This window comes from Aulonocara sp. 'chitande type north' Nkhata Bay, linkage group LG7 (genome assembly GCF_057382095.1).
Source record: "Aulonocara sp. 'chitande type north' Nkhata Bay isolate Kocher_YH1m ecotype deep benthic linkage group LG7, A_spYH_male_GT1.1, whole genome shotgun sequence".
Classification (NCBI taxonomy): Eukaryota; Metazoa; Chordata; class Actinopteri; order Cichliformes; family Cichlidae; genus Aulonocara; species Aulonocara sp. 'chitande type north' Nkhata Bay.
The window spans coordinates 19,659,617-19,683,811 of record NC_141350.1 but is presented as its reverse complement, the minus strand read 5'-3'; the positions used below and the strand labels follow the sequence as shown (position 1 = coordinate 19,683,811).

At 39.3% G+C, this 24,195-nt stretch overlaps 2 protein-coding genes across 10 annotated transcripts; one reads left to right on the top strand and one right to left on the bottom strand.

Moving 5' to 3' along the window:
- Nucleotides 1–104: 104 nt before the first annotated feature.
- On the bottom strand, nucleotides 105–9,116 carry LOC147325020 (aldo-keto reductase family 1 member D1-like). The gene is made up of 9 exons (XM_086299288.1): nucleotides 7,919–9,116; nucleotides 7,574–7,741; nucleotides 7,316–7,432; nucleotides 6,929–7,006; nucleotides 5,683–5,805; nucleotides 5,288–5,397; nucleotides 4,929–5,094; nucleotides 3,685–3,767; nucleotides 105–3,577 (listed from the first exon to the last, which is right to left on the bottom strand). The coding sequence occupies exons 1-9, from the start codon at nucleotides 8,093–8,095 to the stop codon at nucleotides 3,535–3,537; spliced, it is 1,065 nt and encodes a 354-aa protein (XP_086155414.1). The 5' UTR covers nucleotides 8,096–9,116; the 3' UTR covers nucleotides 105–3,534.
- LOC147325019 (transcription intermediary factor 1-alpha-like) lies at nucleotides 8,575–23,016 on the top strand. Of its 9 annotated transcripts, none has more exons than XM_086299279.1 (19): nucleotides 8,576–9,165; nucleotides 9,403–9,521; nucleotides 9,965–10,112; nucleotides 10,305–10,437; nucleotides 10,706–10,822; nucleotides 10,933–11,047; nucleotides 11,260–11,406; nucleotides 11,585–11,699; nucleotides 14,023–14,378; nucleotides 14,984–15,121; nucleotides 15,206–15,311; nucleotides 15,427–15,481; nucleotides 15,620–15,752; nucleotides 17,169–17,327; nucleotides 18,347–18,693; nucleotides 18,952–19,081; nucleotides 20,661–20,735; nucleotides 21,139–21,294; nucleotides 21,391–23,016. In XM_086299279.1, the coding sequence occupies exons 1-19, from the start codon at nucleotides 8,895–8,897 to the stop codon at nucleotides 21,661–21,663; spliced, it is 3,093 nt and encodes a 1,030-aa protein (XP_086155405.1). In that variant the 5' UTR covers nucleotides 8,576–8,894; the 3' UTR covers nucleotides 21,664–23,016. The 9 variants fall into 9 exon arrangements, 7 of the variants coding, with proteins under 7 accessions (XP_086155404.1, XP_086155403.1, XP_086155405.1 ...); XM_086299273.1 differs by lacking the exon at nucleotides 17,169–17,327 and having other exon boundaries at nucleotides 21,391–21,701; nucleotides 22,413–23,011; XR_015130253.1 differs by lacking the exons at nucleotides 17,169–17,327; nucleotides 21,391–23,016 and adding an exon at nucleotides 20,219–20,400 and having other exon boundaries at nucleotides 8,575–9,165; nucleotides 21,139–21,197.
- Nucleotides 23,017–24,195: the final 1,179 nt, after the last annotated feature.

Genomic DNA, 24,195 nt, shown 5'->3' with positions numbered 1-24,195 from the left:
CCACAACTGTAATTCCAATTGATCCAAATGAACTCATTTACCCTCTCTAAAGCAACAAGACAGACATTATTAGGCAATTCACATCAATGTTTGACAGACAACTCTTGCCTCATCCATGATTTTAATGGTGAATAAAGGTGAATGCGAAGATCAAAGTGGCTGCAGAGCAAGGGAGCAAACATAGCAGTTGGTGACTTCCATATGTTTTAAAATAATGATTTTCATCAAAGTATAAAAAAACAACAAAATACCCCATCATATATTGAAATTATATCATTTTGTCTCACTAGTTTTAAGCCTCTCGAAATGAGTGGCTAGGTTTAAAATGGTTTTAAGTTTTTTGGATAACCCACCGATCATTGTCCAAAACACTACACTGGAACCTTCAACATGAAAATGTGTTAGTTTGTTAACTTGCAGAGGAGGAACTGCAACGAGAAAATTATAATCTTATAGACAACAGTGTTCTTTCCTCAGGAGCTGTACAGTTCCCTCCATTCATGGATAAAAATGATCTTGGTCTTTGTATCACACTTGATACCTTTTTAGTTAAATTAAAATACTGCTATATTTTCTGGAGTATGATAAGGACATAAGTAACACAACAACTGAAAACCTCAAACTTAAGAAAACATGTTGCCATAGTGGCCCGACATCCTATTCCGTTATAACACAAAGGACTTTACTGAATAAAAACGTGACGGGGAGAGAAAAACCTGTGCAGACATGCCCTGAAATATGCCTCCGGTTCTTTTACATATTCTTTAATTCTAAATAACCGTTGAATGGAAAATACCCACAAGTGGGAAAAGCCTCGCCCAAGCATAATTTCTGATGTAATTTTTTTTTAATCAGGCCTCCTTGAGTCGCATACACCCTACAAGAAGGCCTGCCTAAGAAGAATTGAGCTACTCCTCAGCCTATCCATCTCCAATCTGTTGTATAAAGTGTACTAGTGTACTTTAAAAATGTCTTGAGCCACCCCTCCTCTTAAAATACTTTCCTGCGAAACTGTTGCAGAGACTTGTTGAAAATTGCAAAGATACATGCAAAAATTCTATTTTTTTTTTTTTTTAGAATTCTATTTTTTTTTTTTTAATACTTTTTCAACATGTTCAAAATAAAGATTCAATCAATCAATCAATCAATCAAAACAGTACATAAGGTCATAGAGCTTAACAGACTTTGTACAGTTCTGACAAGCATGCAAGTCAATATTGGGAATGATCACCTTAGGCACACTTTCCTGCAAAAGTAGTCCGCAGGAATAGTTCTATAGGCATCTTGAGGGGCATTAAAAGATCTTCTTTGGTTGTGGGCTTATTCTGTTCTCTGTCAATATCTCATGATCTCATGCTGCTTCAATAATTGAGGGCTTTGGGGAGGCTAATAGAACATAGAAATCAGATTTGGGAAGAAGACGACAAAACAAATATGTATGTACTATTTCTTAAGGTGTCATAGTGTGTGTTTTTCTATCCAGATATACTTTTAGTGCCCTGACAGTCATTTTGACAAGCTCCCTAACACCATTTCTGAAATGCACCTCAAAACCACGACAGAACTTCCACGATGTAATACAGATGACTGTACACGCTCACTGCTGTATCTCTCTAATGACCTCCTGTGTACATGTTTACAATGACTACTGACAGGGACTAGAAAGAGAGAGTACATTTCTCCTATATTGGCTTCCCTTCATTGGCTTCCTGTCAAATCCAGAATTGAATTCAAAATCCTGCTACTTACATACAAGGTCTTAAATAATCAGGCCCCATCTTATCTTAATGACCTTGTAGTACCATTTCACCCTATTAGAGCACTTCGCTCTCGCACTGCAGGCCTACTTGTTGTTCCTAGAGTATTTTAAAGTAGAATGGGAGGCAGAGCCTTCAGTTTTCTTCTGTGGAACCAGCTTCCAGTTTGGATTCGGGAGACAGACACTATTTCTACTTTTAAGCTTAGGCTTAAAACTTTCCTTTTTGCTAAAGTATAGTTAGAGCTGGATCAGGTGACCGTGAATCCTCCCTTAGTTATGCTACAATAGGTGTAGGCTGCTGGGGGATTCCCATGATGCATGTATTTCTTCTTCAGTCACCTTTCTCACTCGCTATGTATTAACAGACCTCTCTGCATTGAATCATACTTGTTATTAACCTCTGTCTCTCTCCCACAGCATGTCTTTTATCCTGTTTTCCTTCTCTCACCCCAACTGGTCACGGCAGATGGCCGCCCCTCACTGGGCCAAAGTACTTGTTTAAAGGGGGGTCATATGATTGCTGGGTTTTTCTCTCTATGTATTATTGTAGGTTCTACCCTACAATATAAAGTGTATTCTTCACTCTATAATAAATGTTGCCACTGATTTTCAGTTACTGGTCATTGGATTGGTTCTTATAGTGCTTTTCCTCTTGAGCACTCAAAGCATTTTACACACCACGGCTCACTCACACAACCACCACAATCATATAGTTGGTTGAGTTTAATTTATAATCACCTCTGTCAATCCTTGATATTTATTATTCACCTTTGTCAGTCCTTGATCCTTGATAATTTAATATTAAGTGATTTGTATATATTGTGCTATTTCTTAAATCTGTAACATATTGTATTGTTTCTGTTACTGTACTGGAGCAACTGCACCCACATAATTTCCTTAGGGATTAATAAAGTATGCTAATTCTGATTCTGATTGATAAGAATGGCTTCTTGACAGCCGCTCTTCCGCTGAGAACATTTTTGATGAGACTTGATAAAAACTGAAGGGCCAGATGCATCTCTCAGGTCTTATGTCAGGCATTTGCTTGATATTTTCCTATTCATGAAGACATGACTTTTAGACAGATTTTTGCTGCCAATAGTTTTTTTAGGCCTGGTTTTTCTTTTGTCCTCTCCTCACCCAGTTTCCTCAGATTTTCTAAGGACACAGCGCACGGCATGGTGAGACATGCCAAATGTTTTGCCAATAGCTCTTTGGCTATCATTGTATTGGTGCAAAAATAGTATTTCATTTTTTGTCGTTAGTACTATTGTATTGTGCTATCACTGGCATTTTTCAAATACACGAACAAATCATGAATTTTTGTGACAGGCTACTTGTAACAAAGTGCCCAAAGATACATTCCTGTGAAAATGGTACTGGACTAAAATGATTTTAAATTATTCAATATCCAAAGAAAAACTTTGAAAGACCTGCAGAAAGTTTGGAGAACTATTGCTCAAGACCACTTTAAAAAATTTGAAAAAAATGTCTGGCTCCTTGGATGCAAATCTAAAGAAATGAAGGGTGGCTCAAGATCTTAGTCTTAAATGCAGCTGCTGTTTATGCTGGTGAAATTAACAATGAATTATGGGCCTGTTAGACTTCTTTTAATCCACTGTGAGCTAGAGACCTCTAGTGTTTAGAGTGGAAAATGTACCAAACTGGTAGCAAACTAAACTAAGCTGGTTCAACAAATGTGTGAACTTTTATTTCTCTGTTATTTATTCCAGCTTTCTTAAAAAATCAAGTACATCACGTAAAAGTTACAAAGGTCAGTATTCATCATGAAAGGGGTACTCCGGATGATCACTCCACCTGAGTTTTAAAAAAAAGTGTTTACTACCATTAATATCGAGGATTTGGTTCATGCATTATACAACAAAAAAATGTTTAGATATTTGTCCGTCAAAGCTTGTACTTACATCAGCAACTCAACAAACCGAATATTTTTGTTCAGTGCTTCAATGGCTTTCATTTCTTCCTCAGTCAGTGAAAAATCAAATATCTGAAAAAAATAATTTGCTTCTGTTTAAATTCATCCATTCATTATTTCATTCATTCAACTGTTTAACCCTTACATACTGTATATATTTCATGTCTTTGCATTATGATATGCCAGGATTCCTAAGTGTCTACAACAAAGTCTGAACTACAGATCTATTTAGAGTGTATAAATAGTCTAGCTGACATTAATGGAGGATTAATTTTTAATTAATGTTTCAAAGAGCAGGGAGAAAAATAAATATTATGCACAATCTCGTGCTCTGATTTACTTTAGACATGAAAATAATAGCGATAACGATTTCATGAGATTTTATTAAAGGTGAAAATGGCAAAACCATTCTGGAACTGGTTGGATTTATTGCATAACCATGTATAATCACTACAAACATTAAAGGCTGTCCTCATGTCTTTGTGAATTCAATATTATTTTAAACTTAGAGTAAAAAACTTGCTTATTGCAAAATAGTCTGAGCATTCAAAGCATTGCCTGTGCAGCATTTGCACGTTTCTTACATTTACTGAAATGGCAGATCAGGTGACTTTATAATCTTATGACCTCTAATTCCTCTTTTGATCCCTGTTTCGATCTCTTTTTAATTTCACTTAGCTCAGACAAAATGGGTCCTAATTAGTTTATTGTTCGATTATTTTCTTACATAATGCTTACGTTTACAGGTGCAAAGCACAAGCACCAGTCAGTGTAGGCTAATAATATAATTACACTTATAACTAAACTTGTTGCAAAACCTACGGATATTTGTGTTTGGTGGATTATTTGTTTGTTGTAACAATGCTTCTTGGCAATAAATCTCACACTGTTGCAAGGCCTGTTTATTTCCCCTTGAATGTGCCACATGTGTAAGGAAAATGCATTTGGGGCTTAAACAGCAGAGTTGAGGATGTGGGCTGCGCATCAGCCTACAAAAACTTGTAGCACCTGCTCAAAAGTATAACATTTTAAAATAGTTTTAATTTTGGGTCATTTTAGGGAACATCATCAAATTTCAGGCCAGAAAGGTGGCATTTTGGGTATATTTACTGTTCTCCAATGTCAAAATGGTCAAATATAACCAAAAATGCATGTAAGAGTTAAAACCGGGCAGCAATGGTACCATAACTTTGACTTTACGTGCACATAGAGTTAAAAATGTTGGTACAGTACCTGGAAGTTATGTTTGATCCGCTCAGGGTTGAAGCTCTTTGGGATCACTACAACTCCTCTCTGTATGTTGAAGCGCAGGGCCACCTGGGCACTACTTTTGTTGTATTTTTTCCCAATGGATACAAGCACCTCATCGTCCAGCAGAGGAGGACATTTCAAATTCACCCTATAAAAGAGACACAGTTAAATACGCACCATGTCATTTACCAAATGAATTCTACTTAGGGTCACGTTGAGGGTTTGGTAACAACAATAATTTGTTTTTATTTTTGCAGTCTCACATTAATGCAGTAACAGGGGGGATAAAATCACAATGACCTCACACCAGCCTACATAAGTGTATATATTTTCAAACCTACCAAGATGCATCTCTGGAGGAGCCAATTGGGCAATAGCCAACAATCACGATGTCATTGTGACGACAGTACTCCAGAAGTTTTGGTTGTGTGAAATATGGGTGGCATTCGACCTAAAGGTAAATAAGAAGAAGGGAAAAAGATGACAGGGCTCAGTCTTACAAGTAGGAAGGAAACTGGATGGGAATCAAAAGTAAAATCTATTCCATTTAATCTAGATTAATGAAAGAAAATGTATTTCAGCATAGTGTTTGACTATTTTTTGGCAGAGAGTCTATTTTAGAAATGCCTTCATATTAAAAACCCAGAATACTAATGTATGCCGTACAGTACTTTTTTACTTTGTAAACTACCCTCATTGAGATGTCATTAGGGGTCAGGAAACAAACTGGGATCACCTGGTTGGATACGGGTTTGTGTTTGAGACCAGGTTTATTCAGAAGCAGCTCCAGCTGCCTGCGATTGAAGTTGGAGACTCCCAGGGACTTAACCAGTCCAGCATCTTTGCAAGCCTCTAAAGCCTGACAGAAGAAAATATTAATATCTTATCAAAGATTGATAGTAGTAATCTTTACAGGCTAACTGAGATAGCCAAGAAAAATACAAGACACAAGGAAAAAAAACTGTTTATGACACTGTCCTTGAGAGTAATGTGCTGCAGAAAAAAACACTCTGACCAGTATTAACATGTAAGAACACTTGAATAAGATAAAACAATGCCTACCTAATATTTTATTAGATGCATGCAGTACAAATGCAAGTACAAAAGTCGTGAGCCATCTCCCTTTTAAAGAAATATTTTGCAAAATGGAAAATAGGTGCAGACTAACCAAAATATAAAATTATACATATAACAAAATAGAGTTTTTAGAATTCTAACAAGCTTGAAAGTTTATTAGACATGCCCAATTTTATTCTTTAACACAGTCTGCAACTCCTTTAAGTAGTCTTCAAGAATAGTTCTCCAGGCTGCTAGAAGGATATTCAAAGCTCTTCTTTCAGTGTTGACTGCATTTTGTTCCATTCTGTCAAGATGATCCAACACTGCTTCAATAACATTGTGATCTGGGGTCACGGAAGGCCAATCAATGAGTGATAACCATTCGGTTCTACATTCCACTTTTTGACAGAATCACCGACACCACTGGCCGAAATGCAGAAATGAAAACCACCCAATGACTTAAGAATAATAGCTTGGAGAACTGGTTCTCAAGACCTCTTAAACATCACATGGAAGTCTGGCTCCTAAAATCAAAGTATAAAGAACTTAGAGGTGGCTCAAGAGCTCAATCGTTAGATTTCATTTGTAGTGACGGCTTTATGATGTCGCTACAAAGGTTGTGTTAAGTTCTGCTCGTTGATTTTAATATTTTCTGCCTATGATAACATAACTACATGAAGAATGAAATCCTTGATGTGCTGATCGGGATTCATTCATTCAAGCCCTGCAATGAAGTCATGCTTAGCTTGACATGTGGAGGAAAAGCATATTCTCATGCAAGCTGCTAATACAAATGTAAAAAAGTATTTCAATTTACATAACAAAACAACAGATTTTTAATTTCATAGTGATATTATATTAGAGATGAGCAGTAGACATGCAAAGACTTTACATAGTATGACCATTGTTTTAATAGAGCTCACCTCCCATGTTGCACAGAGATCTGTGTGGTGGTAGATGTAGTTTCCATCTTGGTCCTTTGGATAAAAGGCCTTTCCAGGCTAAAATATATGCATAATTAAATACTTTGCATTAAAAGTGGTTATTTAAGCATATAATTTATAGTGACCTAAGGTGACACAATGTGTTCATGGTCAAAACGCTTAAACAAAGAAACATACTGATTCCAGGTACCCAATCTTAACACCTGTCTACATAATCTTATCTGATTCTAATGTGTGTAATGTGGCAACGGCCAGATTTGAAGTATTTGCTATGCAGCTCTTGTGTTTGAACCCCTATTATCTAATTTTGCATAAATAATTAAAAATACTTTGCTGTAAAAATTAGTAAAATTATTTTTTAGAAACCTTGAAGGCCATTGGAAGCTCAATGATGTAGAGATCCACATAGTCCAGTTTTAAGGCTTTCAATGTCTTCTCTAAGGCTGGTCTCACCAACTCTGGTGGATGGAAGGTATTCCAGAGCTGAGAAAAATAACATTGCTAAATTTAAAAAACAATTTAAACAACCTGAACATCCAGGCAACAGACCATTGCAATAACATGATTAATTCTTATAGGTTTATAGGAATGAAAGTTGATTAAACAAAAGCTAACAAATATTACCTTTCCGCAGTAAAAGATGTCCTCTCTTCTAACGGTTCCATCAGCTATCTTCTCCCTAATGGCTTGACCCACTTCATGCTCGTTGAAATATACCAACGCCCCATCAAAGTGCCTGTAGCCCACATCTATGGCCAGCTTGACACAGTCCAATGCAGTGCCTCTGGGTGTCTTTAAAAAAAATCACAGAAAATATACATTTTATTTGATTTTTTTTAAGCTACAGCCACAGTGTGTACTTCTCAGTGAAACTCAAATCACTAAAGGTAAACAAGCCTCGCATAAACGGGGAATCAAACACAGCACTCTAAATCTAGAAATAGAGAGACTACGTGATATTTTCCTCACCGTTTGAGGGTCCCCATAGGTGCCCAGTCCCAGGAGTGGAATACTGTTACCATTACTCAAAGGGATTCTGTGGCTTTCCGCTGTTAGATTCATGTTTGTGTCCAAAATGTGGACAATTGAACTGCAGCGCACTTCTCTCAAGGCTAACCCATAGATTGGCCATGAACCTTGAACCATGAAGACATTATCTTCCACTCAATTGCACAAGTGACTTTGATCTGAACCAGAGCAGTGTGTCCATTTTTAAAACAGTTCTTCACCAGCTTTTCAGAATGCCATTTAACTTGAGAACAAAACACTCTTATAATCATAATCAAATGTGAATATGACACCAGCACTTTGTGAGTATCTTTTCAGCAAACAGTGTTACAACGTTACAAAAAAATGTCCATAGGCCTGGCTGAAGCCTGAAGCCAACAAAACCTAATACATTTGAATTTCACACAGCCTATCATGAAGTGCCATAAATAAATAACGTCACCAGAAGCATAACACAGTATTACTGTACTGAACTGAACCCTGTGTAAAGTTTCAGAATAACAAGAATCAGGCAAACTCTTGCTGCTCAGTGGACTTTGTCCTCCTGATAGCACAGCACACGCAGCCAGTGGCTCTCATATCAAGATTTTGACCCCGCCCCACTCTTACCTCAACGAGCGCGTGCGCTCTAATTTGACCAACAACATCTGGGGCACACGAGCATGCGACACAGGTACCCTTTTTTTTCTTTAGTGCTTCCTGTTTGCTGCAACAGTCCAAAAAATTATTTTCCCCAAAATATCACACGTAGACAATAATACCCTCGACGCTTACAAATGCTGAACTGATAGAGAGCGCGCGGAGGACAACGCAGGTACGAAGTAGGCGCTCTCTTCGGCTAGAGAGCAATGACATATAGCCTACGCTTCAGACTACCCTCCCTGTACGTGCCGTTGAATCAGAGTAAACTAGACTTGGAGAACAGAAACTGTTTCCGATGGATGCGATGGAAAAACAGGAGTCGGGACATACTGCTGTCCTGTCAGTCGAGAACGAAGCAGAGAGCACGCGAGAGGAGCGGTCCGGTGCACTCGACCAACATGACCTGGACACGTGCCCCGTTTGTCATCTAAGCTTCCATAGCAAGGAGCCCAAACTTCTGCCGTGCCTGCACACTTTCTGCGAGAGGTGCTTGCCTTTACCGTCGAGGAATCTGGACGTGACGGAACCGTCCGTCTCCCAGAGCGACGACGGCGCGACCAAACCACGTGAGTCACTTTGTTTACAAACACAGATCAAGGACCGGTTAATGGCGGTCAACCTTTTCTACAACCAGAGCAGCTGCACGCACAACTGCATACATTTTACAAGTGCTTGTAGCTACCTCTAACCATAATCACCTAAATGTCTAAATGTCATAAAAAATATAATCTGATGGTAAATAATACCAGAAATGTACAGTTTTACTGATTTACACCAACACCTATGCTCCTGCTTGATTCCAGTAAACGTGATCCGCTGTCCGGTGTGCAGGCAGGAATGTATGGCGGCAGATGTGGTGGATAATATGTTCGTGAAGGAGTCATTCGAGGCTCCCAGCAGCACGGTGGAGAGAGCAGTCCAGGTTGGTAACAAATGAATTAATATCAATTTGGGGACAGGCTGGGTTTTTGAGGGTAATTATCAAAATATAACTACGTAAGTTTTACTTGTATTTTTTATTTGTCATTGGCCATGCAGAAAAAAACATTGCTCTTGTAAGAACCAGAATAAGGCACTAGATGATTTCCATTTGCAGTGATTTAATGGGCAGGTGCACACTATATTAAAGGAGATATCTGTAAAAACAAAGCTACCTTGTCTTCTGTTGGTTTGTAGCTCTGAAATCTGGGCAGCAGAAGCAATGCTTGTCAGTAGAAACTTCACTGATATCAACTTAGCAGATAAGGGTCATCATTGCATTCCCTTGATTGAACAAGAAATGGTAAAACATGTGCCGAGCCATCATCTCCACGTCATGTTTCCAAATATTTATTAACTTTTGATGCTTGACTCCTCTTTCTATAGCTCTGTATGACCTGCAATGACAACACAGAAGCTGCTGGGTTTTGTGTTGAGTGTGTGGAGTACTTGTGTACCACCTGTGTGGAGGCCCACCAAAGAGTCAAATTCACCAAAGACCATATGATCAGACAGAAGTCAGAAGTATCACAAGGTACTCAAACCTACCTGCTCATTTAGCTGTTTTAAAAAAATTAAATGCCTGTGCTGACGTATCATGTGATTCTTGCTACCGCAATATTTTAATGGGCAAAATGATAAGTATACATCAGTATGCACTGCATGCTTTTTATACTGTAAGAATTAGTTTAAAAATAACTATGGTGAGCCTTTTGCTGTTTTCCAGACGTTTGTGTTGTGTCGAATCAGAGGCCGATGTTCTGTCATATCCACAAACAAGAGCCACTGAAACTCTTTTGTGAGACATGTGACCTGCTTACCTGTCGGGACTGCCAACTCACCAAGCATAAAGACCACAGGTACCGCATTGTTTCAGTAATATTGATTGACAGAAGTGGGAATCACCAGGCACCCCTCGAAATGATATCACAATACATTATTATTGCAATTTTTTTTCACCACTGTTCATGGATTGATTTGATTGATACTGTGATCTCTCCATGTGATGCATTTGAGGCGGAGAAAAAAATTCACTGAGAGATTAAGTTACACCCCCACCCCCCAGTTCATTATGCATATTATGCATATTAACCTGTCTGTATTAACTCACTAATGTTTTTGAATTAGTTATCAGTTCCTTGAAGATGCTTATAAAAACCACAAAGAGCACATGGAGCATATGACTCATCAGTTACAGGAGAAAAAGAAACTGATAGAAGAGGTATCAGACTCCATAAATAGTGGGTATGTATTTCATTTTTCCTTAAAGATGTCTAGTTAAAAAAAAGTCACTTCTTCCATATTAATAAATGTATATTTTGTTCTTAGTCACACTTTAAATGTATGTTTTTCAGACTTCTTCTGGTGGAACAGAACCGTACTTCTGTATGTGATGAAATAAAGAAATCTGTCAGCAGTTTAATCCTCGCGATAAACAAAAAGGGCAAAATTCTACTTGATCAACTTGAGGTATGACAAAGACGATTACATGCAGCAAAACAATACTGTGTAGTAAAACTATCATGGACTAGTTTTACTCTGTAGTCCTGTAGCTTGCTGTGGAGTTGTTTCCAGAAGAATGTTATTTGTATGGTGAGTTTCGTGTGGCCTCGAGGCTCAGAGTTCCGCCACTCAAGCTGCTTTAACACTGCACTCCTCTTTTTCGTTTTCTTTTTTTGCAGGCTGTTACAAAAGATCATGAGAGTCTCTTGCGTAAACAACAGGAAGACATTGGCTATCTCTCCCAACACCTGGATCATGTCATCGACTTCATCAAATGGGCCACAGCCAAGAATGGGGGCACGGCCCTCTTGTACTGTAAACGTTTGGTGAGGCCTCTTTAATCAATTAACCATAAAGCAGTATCTTGTCACAGTCTTGTTTTCCTGATCTCAGGTTGTCTTTAAGCCTAGTATGTCTCGGATGTGATGAAGCGCAAGCATATGGCTTTTGCAGCATGCATGTTCCTCCTCTGAAAATGACTGATAACATTCCTTCTGTTTGCAGATTCTGTTTCAGATCGAAAACCTCCTTCAGGCAAAATGCAGTGCTTCATTCGTACCGCAGAGCACCATACGCTTCCAGTGCCGAGCCTCTTACTGGGCCTCAAATGTTGATTTGGGTAAGAGATTAACAAATGATGTGATCCACAGCCCTGAGAATGAATGGATTATTTGTTTTCTGCTCCAGTAAACTTGTATACCTTGAAATTTTATTTCAATTTTACTTAATAATTTTAGGGGCATTCTTCCATAAGATTGTATCTGTGGTGGTGATCTAAGTGAGACTTGCACAGTATTAATAAACAGGCATGAGGAGAGTCAGATGGTCACGGGGAGTTAGCTGGAGGCCAGTAAAACTTGGATGACAAATCCTATTATTTATTAATGCATTTGCACTTCTCTCTCACACAATGTCAGTTTTACTCTGACTGTTTTGAACTACCTTCATTTTTACTGTTAATTGTTTGTTTTTTTATCACTGTTGTAAATATATAAATTCCTGGACTATCTCACACTATAAGCCTCCTTACTAGGCACCTGTGGCATTTTATTTAATTGTGTTGTTTACATGGTATGTACTGTACTGTTTTTACTCTTCATCATGCTGCTGTAACACACAAATTTCCCTTGTGGGATCAATAACGTATCTATCTATCTAAATGAAGGATTCATTGAGAGCAGAGCTCAGCATTAAATGAAAATCCTTGTCTAGCTGTTTATTAGGGGTGCAACGATATTCGTATTGATATTGAACCGTTCGATACAGTGCTTTCGGTTCGGTACGCATATGTATCGAACAATACAACATTTGTAATTTATTTTATCAACTTTCCTTCTGACGATGCTGTCTGTGTGGAGCGCTCAGTGAATCTGCGTTCGACTACTCCGCCTAGGCTGCACTGTCGAGCGCAGATCCACTGAGCGCTCCACACAGACAGCATAGTCAGAAGGAAGAGCGCAGGGCAAGCTAGCGAGACAGAAGTTAAGCTCTCCTTGCAACATGGCAAATTGAACCTCTCCCACCCTCATTCAGATCTGGCGTTTGGAATTATTTTGGTTTTCATGTGACGTATGACCCTGAAGGTAAGCGCGTCATGGACTAAAGTAAAACAGTATGCTGGATGTGCCATGCAATGCTCAATTACATGGGTGGGAGCTAGTGTGTTAGCGCAGTTAGCTCGTTAACGTGTTGGCCATCTAGCCCCACGCAGGATAGCTCGTTAACGGAGATTTGCCGTGTTGTGGCGTTAACGTCATTTCAACGAGATTAACGCTGACAGCACTAGTGGGAACACAACGAATATGACTGCACATTTACGCCGACATCATCCTAGTGCAAAGACAAGTGGAAGCAGACAAAAACAACAAGCATGCATGCTACAAACTTTACCCGAGTCATTTAGACAGACGTTAGCACATGATTCTCCTTATGGGGACCTGATATGTTTAATATTGTGGCGAGCTCAGACAATGAGGAGACGGAGGTATCGTTTGGTCTTGCTTCCCGTGAGCTAGCCAGGGAGCACAGCCGTTTATTGACATCTGCAGAAGAACACTGCCGCTAGCTAACTGCTCAGCGCGGCAACCGCACAGCAACAACAACAACAACACACAGGGCGCCCTCTGACCCCGGAAGGACACACCGTCGCAGCGAGAGGGCGTCACCCGTCACTATGGCAACATAAACAAAACATAACTGTACAAACAGAACCCCGAACAGCCCTGACCCGCTACAATATGCTGCTGAGAATATAGCCCAGAAGAAGCGTATAGTATAGCTTTTATTTTGGAAAGAGCCATTTCTCTGTAATAAACTCTCTTTTCCAAAGATGAGTGATTCCTCAATCAGATTATTTATTTTTTTAAATTACTTTTGTTTCAGCAACATTAAATTTAAAAACTGTACTTTTGAGTTAAAATATATATTTATAATTTTAATAAATGACAAATTAAAAAGGCATGAACATTTTTTTTGTATCGAAAAAATATCGAACCGTGACACCAAAGTATCGAACCGAACCGAACCGTGAATTTTGTGTATCGTTGCACCCCTACTGTTTATATTCATCTGAGGCTGACAATCATAATGAAATGCAACATTTGTCTAATTTAGTCAACAGAAGTGTCTGAGGAAAGCAGAATTTCCATAACTGTAAACTGGATACAAAGCATTTTGAAATATAAAAACAAGAAAACTAATACCATCACATGTGGATTTTTCACAGTTTATACAGTAACTGATTAAATGGAACAAATTAATTGAAATTGTTATCTTTTGTTGCTTATATCCAATTGTAACCCAAGTTAGCATAATTTTACTTACTAACTGCCTCGAGTTTTACATATATCTCCCTACAGTTCTCTGGAATTTTCTTTCTGTACTGTATATATTTCATCACTCCCTGTTATGCTCATCCTGTCTCTGTGTGTATGTCCTCTCAGGCACTTTAATGGTGGAGAGTGTACCAGGCCACCAGCTGGGTGGTTTTCATCATGAGCACACCCACAGTGGGCAGAGTTCCTCAGGCTCACCCCACAGCATTGCCCTGGGAGCTCCCCATAGCACTCTGGCTCAGCTCCAGATGCAGGTGGACAAGCTAAACCCCCAAGCTCATTGGCAGCCCCAACCACCTCCTCCCCCCTGCACATGGCACCAAAGCATCCAACTACAGCAAACTGTCCCAGGGCCCCTACAGAGAGGCTCTCCCTCCCACAGTTTGCCTCCCCAACCAGACCACAGGTTTACGAGGCCTCTGCCCAACCATGTTAGCTCAACTAGGAGCATACTTTCTCCCCAGGTTACTGTGCGTTTCTTTGTGTGAGTGTGGATGTGTGCTTGCCTAAGTTTGACTGACAAGCCTTCTTAACAAGCACAGACAGCAGATGGCATTGTCCTAAATAGAGCTGACAGCTTTCACATCCTGAGCAATTTATGTCTTTCCTTGTCAGGAAGGATTTTAGTTTTGGATGAACTTATAGCTCAAAAATAAAGTAAATCAAATAAATCTGCATGACAAACAGCAAGCCAGCATGTAACAGAGGACAAAGGGGAAACTTCTTGAGTAAGGCTTGATAATATCTTCTTATTCAAGTTGTTTAGTCTGCTTCACTGGATGTTTGGGTTTCAATTCTGCAGCAGGACAATACTGGCATGTAAAGTGCAGACATTTGTTTTCTACTGATGTGAACAAGTTGTTAAAGCTGCACAGGAAACTAGTAGTAAAGGAGCAGCAGTCTTCTGCAGACAAATCTGGAAAGCTGATTGAGACTTTTCAAAGCATACTGTGGTCACATTGCATTGGGTTTTTAGATTGCGGCATAATGGTGGGGCCTTTTTTATCACATGCAGTAAAATGATTGTGGCATGCTCTCCCTTTTTCTGTATTGTCTCCATTCATCATAGTATCAGCAGAGAAGGACAGGAAGTGGCTCCACCTACCAAACCAAGCCCATGGATGGATTTTTCTCCACACCTTTCTATGCACAAATAACTCCGCCACCCCTCAGTGGTAGTGTCAGTTTACCTCATTCACAACAGAGGGTAAGCAACTTCCTGTATTGACTGAAGGCATTGTCATGGTATAATATCTGCTTTTAAGTAATTGATTTGCAATGGTGTGTTTAGACTGAGCCCACATATATGACCAGGAGAAATGATTCAACTGGTCCAATGTATACAGTGAAACCAAACTATCCTCAGGGAGCAGAAACTTTCTTGTCAAGCAGAAATGGTATGTTTGCAGTTATTTTTGCATATTGTTTTTTTTGCAGTTTTTTTTAGCATAGAGAATATGTGTAATGTTGTATTTTTTATAATGGACAAATGCATTGTAAACTTTTCTGAAGCACCAAGACATCAAAGTTCAGTGGTGTACACTCCAGTATCCCAGAAAAAAACAAGGTAGGGGGGAGCAGTATGCGCACTTTTGCAAGTATACAAGCACAGATTATCTCTTTGTTCTGTTATGGCACTATTAACTCTGTGCTATGGGTCTCTTAAGTGAATTTATCTTTGATTGATTTTTGCTTTGTTCCCAAGCAGCATTTTTTGGAAAGCCCCAGAAATACACCAGGCTAGTGGAGCAGTGGGATCTGCTGCAAAGAAGAGACAACGATCATCTCCAAGGCCTATAATTGTCATCAAAGATGAGCCAGATGATGAAAGTAGTTATGTAAGAAGGGAATGATTTATTTCAAATACTGTATAGATTTTGTATTGTTGCTAGTTGCTTTTATCTGTAACTTCACAAGTCACAAGTCAGTGTATTCCTACTGCTGTTCCCAAGCCCGGATAAGCAGTGAGGGTTGTATAAAGAAGGGTAAATCTTGGCCAGTTCAACCATGCATATCTTAAAGAATGAGATTTCCATATTAGATCGGCATTAACAACAACTGCCTTTGGTCTTGTTGGCCAATAGGGTCCCTTTGAAAACTGTGCTACTGTAAGCTGAAGACAATGAAAGAAAGTTCAAGTTCAAGTTCAAAGTTTATTTGCCACATGCAGTGGCAGGTTGCCCTGCAGTGGAATGAACCTGCCCCCCGACCTTACACATACAACACGGACATCACATGGGGATACAAGTCAGAGAATGGTTGCATTACAGAAAAAACACTGAAATGTACACTACAATGGGAAAGGTACAAGAGGAAAAAAAGAGACCTCTACTCATGCTGGGCTACAGGAGGACAGCATGAGAACAGGAAACAAAAAAACTCCTCTGCACAGAAAAGCACATACAGTAAATGTCCACAGTACAACATTATAGAGCACGTGACCAGCAAGAGGGTTGGGTAGGGGATAAGGAGTAATCCTAGGCAACACAGCAGTCATCCTGCCACCGCACCGACTCTCCAGCGCGGGCCCAGACCCGCCTCGTGTTCCCAGGAGGCAACAAGCATCGAAGGCATTGGAAGGGGAAGGGAAATGTGTGCATGGGATGGGAAGTCATCACACAGTCGTTATCAGGGAGTTTTTGTTCGGCTCCAGCCCCAGCTGGCGCCATGGTGTCCGCATGTTGATGTTGTCAATTTTCTTTTTATGCGAGCAGCTCAGACACTGGTCTCTCAATCTCCCATCCATAATTCTCTTTTAGGTTTTAGAGAACGACAGTGAGAGACTGTTCGAGGGAAAGTAATACACACGAGACAAGACAAGGACAAGAGGCTAAGCAGGGAAGATAAGGGGAAGGAGGAGAGGAAAAAAGTGCGACCGCCTTCGCCGAGAGCCAAGAGAGAGAGAAGAACGGGGAAAGGCGTGTTAGGAGGCAGTGAGAAAGAAGGAAAGACAGGAGTTTGAGAGGTGAGAGTAGGGACTTTAAATGTAGGTACTATGACTGATAAAGGGAGCAGATTGGATGCCATGATGGAGAGAAGTAGGGTAGATTTATTTTTTGGGGCAGGAAACCTGGTAGAAGGCAAGCAAGGCCAAGACCATTGGAGGTGGATTCTACCATGGTATCGAAGAGAAATTGAGTAATCTTGAAGGAAAAGATTAGTATTGTTGAGGTGAAGGTGGTATTACACAGAATTATGAGTATGAAGCTGGAAAAGGGGTCACCTTGAATGTTGTCAGTGCATATGTCTCACAGGTTGGATGTCAGAACAGAAAGGGGAATTCTGGAATGAGGTGGATGAAGTGTTTAGACTGTGTCCCCAGGAGGGAGAGAGTAGTGATTGAAGCAGACTTCAGTGCACTTGTACTGTACTGGTGCTTACTGATCGTCACCTCTCTTTCCCATAACTTCATGGTATGTCTCATCACCTTTATCCCTCTATAGTTACTACAGATCTACACATCATGCTTATTCTTGAACAGCAATATCAGTACACTTCTCCATTCCTCAGGCATCCTGCCACTTTCCAAGATTGTGTTAAACAATCTGGCTAAAAGTGATTAAAAAGATGATTGTGATTGTTTAGCATCTTAAGGTGGATGTTGTTATGATTTGGAGCTGCATAAATGAATTAAATATTATGAATGACTGGCAAATGAAAACCAACGTTTCCCTTTAAACGTCCATATTTGATCAGTACATCAACAAATCAGGTGTCCACCTATAAAATGGGCTTAGTCAGTGTTTCTCAAAGAGGAACACAGGATTATATATATACACAGGGGACTAGTTAACTCAGCAAGCAGCAGGAAGTAGAAGAACACAGGTAAAAGTAATGAGCAATATGTGAAAACAATTTGGGCAAGGATGGCAATCACAGAGGGAGGAAGAACAGAAAGTAGGAGGAAGCACAACAGATAGCTCACCTTCAAAGTAAAACAGGAAATAACCAGAAGACAAAGAGTCTTCTTGTCTCATAGACAAGAAGACTCAAACTAGACACAAACTAGACATGATATCAAAGACTGGAAAAGGCAGTGATGCATAAATCGTATTTAATAATACATACATAAATAATTGTATAGTATTGTATTGTCTTGTACATAAGACTTTTATTTTATTTTATTATTTTTTCCCCTTTTCTCCCTTTAGATTTTTTGTGTACACTGAGGGCCATGGGAGCATTGCAGTTTCAAATTCCTGTGTATAACTGTACATATGGTCTTTGACTTTGACAAATACAAGACGGTGGAAGGAATAGACAGGGAAATGCTATGTAAACTAAAGCTACTACTACTACTATCAATAATAATAATAACAACAATAATAATAATAATAATGCAGTAATAACCAATCATGAAAACTTTCAGCACCATGATAAATCTGTAAAATGTTGGTTATGTTATTTTCAGTTCTTGTTTTCTTGTTTTTAGGTACATCCCAAACAAAGAGCCAGCCTCCCCGACAGCACAGATGACCAATCCCAAATAAATTCCCAAGGTGAAGATGTCCAGACTTGTATACATAGCACAGACAACAAACCCTGTTGCTCTTCACACGCTCCAAGTGAGCCACTGGGCCAGAGTAAGACTGGACCTCCAACTCATATCAGTTCAGTGGGGGAACAGCAGCAGGTAGAGCAAAATAAAACCCAACTGGAAGACTCTAATGAGGCCTCGTGTGCTGTGTGTCAGACTACAGGACAGCTGTTGTGCTGCCAAAAATGTCATAAAGCTTTTCATCTGACGTGCCACATTCCAGCTCTCCTCAAATCTCCAAGGTCAGCTCCATCAAACTTTATTTATTACTGGTCTTGGATGAAAATGTCACAGCTCATATGTTTTCATTTTAATAGCAATTCAATCGCTTGTTTTCTTTGTGGAATTAAAAGCACGTCAGAACAAATCCACTTTTGGCAAGTTGATTTTTACATCTTGGAGGTGTGAGATTTACATCTGACTGCAGCATTATGCACTTGTTGATGTGAGTTACTGCTTACTGGCTGTTGTTTTCAGTCTGTAAATGGTCTCTTTTTCAGCAGGGAATGGTTTTGCACTTTCTGTTGTGACCTGTTAATGCCTGAGATGGAGTATGTCTGCAAACCTGAAGCCAAAACGATAAAGAAGGAGACGGATTTTGAAGGAGCATTTTCCCCTGTGGACAAACGAGTCAGTGCTTTTTAAAAAAAAAAAGATTTACTACCATTTATGTAATTATAATAATGATAATACTACAATAGCCAAATGACTTGAATGCCAAGTAATTCAAATTAAGTTCAGAATTCAGCATAATCTGATAAGTCATGTATTTTCCAAATTTACAGCCGTTTTGTAAAACACCAGTAAGCAGCATCTTTTTTAAAAAACAAATCCACTCATTCATTAACAGAGAATCACCAGTTATCATTATGACTACATTATATAAGATATAAACCGTAAATACAGCTGCGTTCTCTGCAATAAGATAGATCATCCCATCTTACCTCAGTTTGATCCACCAGTTATGTTGTCTTAATATAGGCCGAATGTCTGAATGTTCAAATTTGGTCTTTTCATTCTCACATTCAGCACATTTCAGATAACTTTACATTTATAGAAATACTCGTCTCGGTTTATGTGGGGATGTTACTTGATTATAGTGCGTAGGAGGCAGAAAACTTGTTAGTTTATACGACATTACTTTAATTTGTAACCAGCGCTTATGTTCCTAAATGTACGATTTTAAATCATGGGTACAAACACCAATAAAAAATAGTAATTGTAAGTAGTAAAATAGTGCAGCTCATCTGCTTTTCCCTGAACAGGAGTGTCAGTCAATTGGGAAATGAACCATCAAGTTTTTTCATGTCTTTCTTCTCTTGCCCAGCCAGTTGTAGCGGATGGTCACCCCTCCCTGAGCCTGGTTCAGCTGGGGTTTCTTCCTGTTAAAAGGGAGTTTTTCCTTCCCACTGTCACCAAAGTGCTTGCTCACAGTGGGTCATATGATTGTTGGGATTTTCTATTATTGTAGCGTCTACCTTACAATATAAAGCATCTTGAAGCGTGTTATGATTTGTGCTGTATAAATAAAATTGAAATAGCTTGGGTTAGAAGGGAGTTCCTTGTCTAATTTTGTGTTTGTTATCTTAACAAGAAAAGTTCTGTTTTTAAAAAAAAAATAACATGCATAAAGCAAATGTTTGATGGAAAAAGTAAATGTGTAGTCATCCTGTACGTGATAGCTGTTAGGTTAGCTAATATTCTCATCTGCTTCTGCAGTGCACTGCCTTCTCCTACGTGCAACCAAGACTTGTGCTGTCACACTAGGGTCTTGTCTGCTGGCTCAGTCTTCAGCTACGCAGTTCATTTTCCCAGGAGATTTCACCTGCACTTCCAAGTACAACACTGCCAGAACAGGCGTTGGAGGCAGGGAGTAGAAATAAAGACGTCATTCACCCTGTTACAAATCAGTTTACCATCAAAAGGATTTCAAGGCTGTTATTTTTATGGTAAAACATTTACATTGCTTTAAAACAGTGGTTTGTTAAACTTAGTATCTGAAGGGCTAGATGCCTGACATTGCATCATGCATTTAATAACTGATAACAACTGGTAAGAGTGCAAGGGCTGACACAAAGCAGAACGGTGTTGAGAGATCCTGAGAGACGACTCTTACCAGTTTAATATTCTGCTTGACACACCACAGATGGGAGAAATGTGTTTGGTTGTTCTGACATGTATTAATTCAGGCTTATTTTTTGTGTTGCAGAAGTGTGAGAGGCTGTTGCTGTACTTGTTTTGCAGTGAGCTCAACTCAGTCTTTCAAAAGTCTGCATCTCTCTTGGTGAGTCTGAACGTAAGACTGACTATAGTGGAAAAATTAACAGGATTACTGTCAGATGGAGTTACTGTAACTGTAATTTTAATTGTATGTAATGCACCATATTTATCAGTGATGACAGAAATTAGAAATCAGAGGCAGAGCAGCTTTACTGTAAATAAACCGTAAGTTCATTGCAGGCCCAGAACTTGCAGTGTTTGATAATTGGACTTGAGGGGTCAGTGTGATTCTGGTGGTTTGGCTTGAAATAGCTGTTTATTTGAACTTTTACATGGCAAAACAGGGTAAAACTCCATAGTCCCATGTGCATGCTGTTTACATGTCGATGGACACCACAGATTTGAAAAAACTAAAATGACAATAATGTGTTATTGTTCTGTTATCATTTCCTTTCTAAATACTACAGGTACATGCTGATGACAGTCTGACTATAAAGGGACCAGTGAGTTTTTCCACAGTGAAAAACCGTCTAGAGGCTGAGCAGAGTATGTGCTATCAAAACCCCGCAGAGTTTGTATTAGACATCAGGCTCATCTTTGGAAACTGTGTGGCCTGCTGTGAGGTACCATAGACAAATATTCTGCAACAATAACTATTATTCAGTTCTTGACACCTGTTATTAAAACTGTTTCATCCTTTTCGTTTTATCTTCCTTCAGTGCCAGAGTAACACTGAACTTGCCGTGACATGTAGGAGATTTAAAGAACTCTTTGAAGATTATCTGAAGCTCATCTACCCTGATCAGACCTTTCCAGAAATCAAACCAGAGATGTTTCAGACTGCTTCACCCGATTGTCAAGATTCTCAACTCCAGTCTCTTGACAATATATTCCCACTTGCAAAACGCCAACGCACATATTCAGATTCCCAAGATGCACCAAGCTGTCACAGTGGAGAAGAGGGTATTGGATTAAAGCTCCAATTTTCCTAAACAATTGGATATGTGCCAGATGGCACAAAGAATGTGTGGTGTGTACTGTTTTATTAAAAAATATTGCCTTCAAGTTACCAAATACATTTTAGTTTTAATGATTAAATGGTATTGCATGAAAAGAATTATCAATTCAGACATCAAATGGTACTTTTTTGTGTTCAAATCAGAATTAAAGCTAGTAGGTTTTGCAGTATTTCTACTTCTGACTGAAACCTGACATTTTAGTTGTTCTTTTGTTACTACTCCTGTAATCAAATGACAGTAATCACAAACTCTCAGGTTTCTATTGTTAAAATGTGTTTCAAGGCCCCTCACAGCCAGAACATCGTGAAGGAAAATGCAGTTTTATTTACCATCTTTTAATGTATATTCTGGCTTCTTTATATTATATATTCTGGTGACGCTGCCCATGTAACAATATGTGTGATTATATCCATCAGGGGCATAATGTTGACGTAAAAAGCTTTCTTATAAACATAAGGCATGGAGAATGGTTTTCCCATCACCAGAGGTCAAAACATTTACGCATACACCTTCCTGCATTCAGGTCAACTTGCATAACTGAACAAGTATAGTAACTGTTATTCCTTATATACTGAGTAGCAGCTCCAGCTAAGGTTTAATGTTCTACGCCATTTTTGCTCGGTAGCTCCATGTTAATAGAGTTTAATGTTGTTCTACAAACTCCTTTGTGTCCCACGGGGCAGATTTCAGTCTGCCTTTGATGTGTTTGTGACCCTCTGCAGATTGACATAGATGTGGCAAGACCAGCTTTAAGGAGCTTCAAAGGAGCTGCGCTACACCCCCAACAACAAGATTAACACTGTTTGAATGCGACCTTGGCCACTCCAATTTCCTTCACCTATTAGCTTGCAAGTCAGCTCATGCTGCGTTTACTTGTTAAAACCCAAATGTAGATTTGAGGTGGAGTGAAGGAATGAGGCTTAGTTGTTTTTGGTGGACTGAAAGGCATGGGAAGTTGCCCTCTGACTGTTCTCCAGCCAGCTGGACTGGAAGCATGGCAGGGTCCTGGCTTTCATGTTGGACATTCTTCATTCCTTTTATGGCATATTATCTCTTATTAGATAAGATTAGGATTGGTCAGCACTAAAGACTTGCCCTTTGTTGTGATAATTCTAAGAAGGGGTTGCTACGTCTTCAGCTGATAGAGGACTCCAGGAACTACATATGCTTTACTATAGTAGTACTACAGTCTTAACCCAAAGGTACAGCACACAGAGCACCCCCCCCCCCCCCCCTTTCCTTTTTCTTGTTTTGCATACTTGTTACATGTTTCAGATCATCAAACACATTTTAACAATAGATGAAAATAACCAGAGTAAAAACCAAATCCTTATCAGGGTTAGGGGGGGGTTGCTGCTGGGGGGCGCTGGAGCCTTTCCTAATTGCCATAGGGCAAGAGGTGGGGGTACACCCTGAACAGGTCAACAGTCTGACAGAGACAGAAGACCATTCATACTCACATTCACACCTATGGGCAATTTGGAATCACCAATTAACCCAAACTCACTAACTGCATGTCTTTGGCGAGGAGGAGGAAGGCGGAGTACCCAGAGACAACCCATGCAAACATGGGGAGAACATGCAAACTCCACACTGAAAGGCCAGATGGTGGAGTTAAACTCATGTCCTTGAGTGAAGCAACAGTGGTAACTATGAGAAAGAAAAAAAAATGCAATTTTGAAATAATAAGTAACTTTATTAAGGTAAAAAAAAATCTATCCAAACATACCTGACTGTGTGAAAAAGTAATTGCCTTTGTTATTGTGATAACCCCCCTAGATCCTTGGCTCATAGAGGTCTCCAAGAACTACATATGCACTGCTAGTAGAGGCTTAACCCACAGGTTGAGAACACAACAAAGTCCTGCGTCGTGGACGTTTCTGTTTCTGTGAGAAAGTAACACAAAGAAATCAGGAAGGGGCCAAATACTTTTTGATAACACCGTTTAGGATTTATAGCAACTTTTTTTCCTGTCTTGCTGATACTAGACTTTGCTTATTTTGCCAAATGATTTGGCAATCCATTACAAAAGCCACCCCACCGTGTCTGCTTTTACTTGTGGCAAGGTCTAATTGCTGTACTGTAGTGTCCAAGTGCAGGTTGATTCAAAAATATTTCCCATTTTCCATGCAGGTGAAGTGAAAAAGGAGGAAATAAAAAAGAGACAAAACCTTTCTGTGATGGATTACCTGCTCAAACAATTTCCCCCGAAGCTTGTTTATAATATAAAGCCCATTTTCAAAAATATTATATTAGAAATATTGCAATTTGATACATATACTGAGAAAGGAAGCTGTGGATTTTCATCCTAACAACTTACCCCAGTTACCCACCTCTGTAAAACTGGTGTGGTATAGTGAAATGAAAGAGAACTGCCAAGAATTTGCAATTTGTTTATTCTATTAAATGAGCTACAACATTCAAAACACCAGTGTGCTGTATTAAAATGTACTTTTACAGAGAGATTGTCAGAGTACTAGCAGAAAATACACACTGTAGTGGACG

Bases quoted from the DNA above. Each gene is read 5' to 3' on its own strand.
- LOC147325019 (XM_086299279.1), top strand. From the start codon at position 8,895: ATGGATGCGATGGAAAAACAGGAGTCGGGACATACTGCTGTCCTGTCA. The intron at 10,438-10,705 runs GTACCGCATTGT...TTTTTGAATTAG, and splicing joins ACCAAGCATAAAGACCACAG to TTATCAGTTCCTTGAAGATG. The intron at 11,700-14,022 runs GTAAGAGATTAA...ATGTCCTCTCAG, and splicing joins GGCCTCAAATGTTGATTTGG to GCACTTTAATGGTGGAGAGT.
- LOC147325020 (XM_086299288.1), bottom strand. From the start codon at position 8,095: ATGGTTCAAGGTTCATGGCCAATCTATGGGTTAGCCTTGAGAGAAGTG. The intron at 7,433-7,573 runs GTAATATTTGTT...TATTTTTCTCAG, and splicing joins ACATCTTTTACTGCGGAAAG to CTCTGGAATACCTTCCATCC. The intron at 5,095-5,287 runs GTAGGTTTGAAA...TCTCTTTTATAG, and splicing joins TCCTCCAGAGATGCATCTTG to GGTGAATTTGAAATGTCCTC.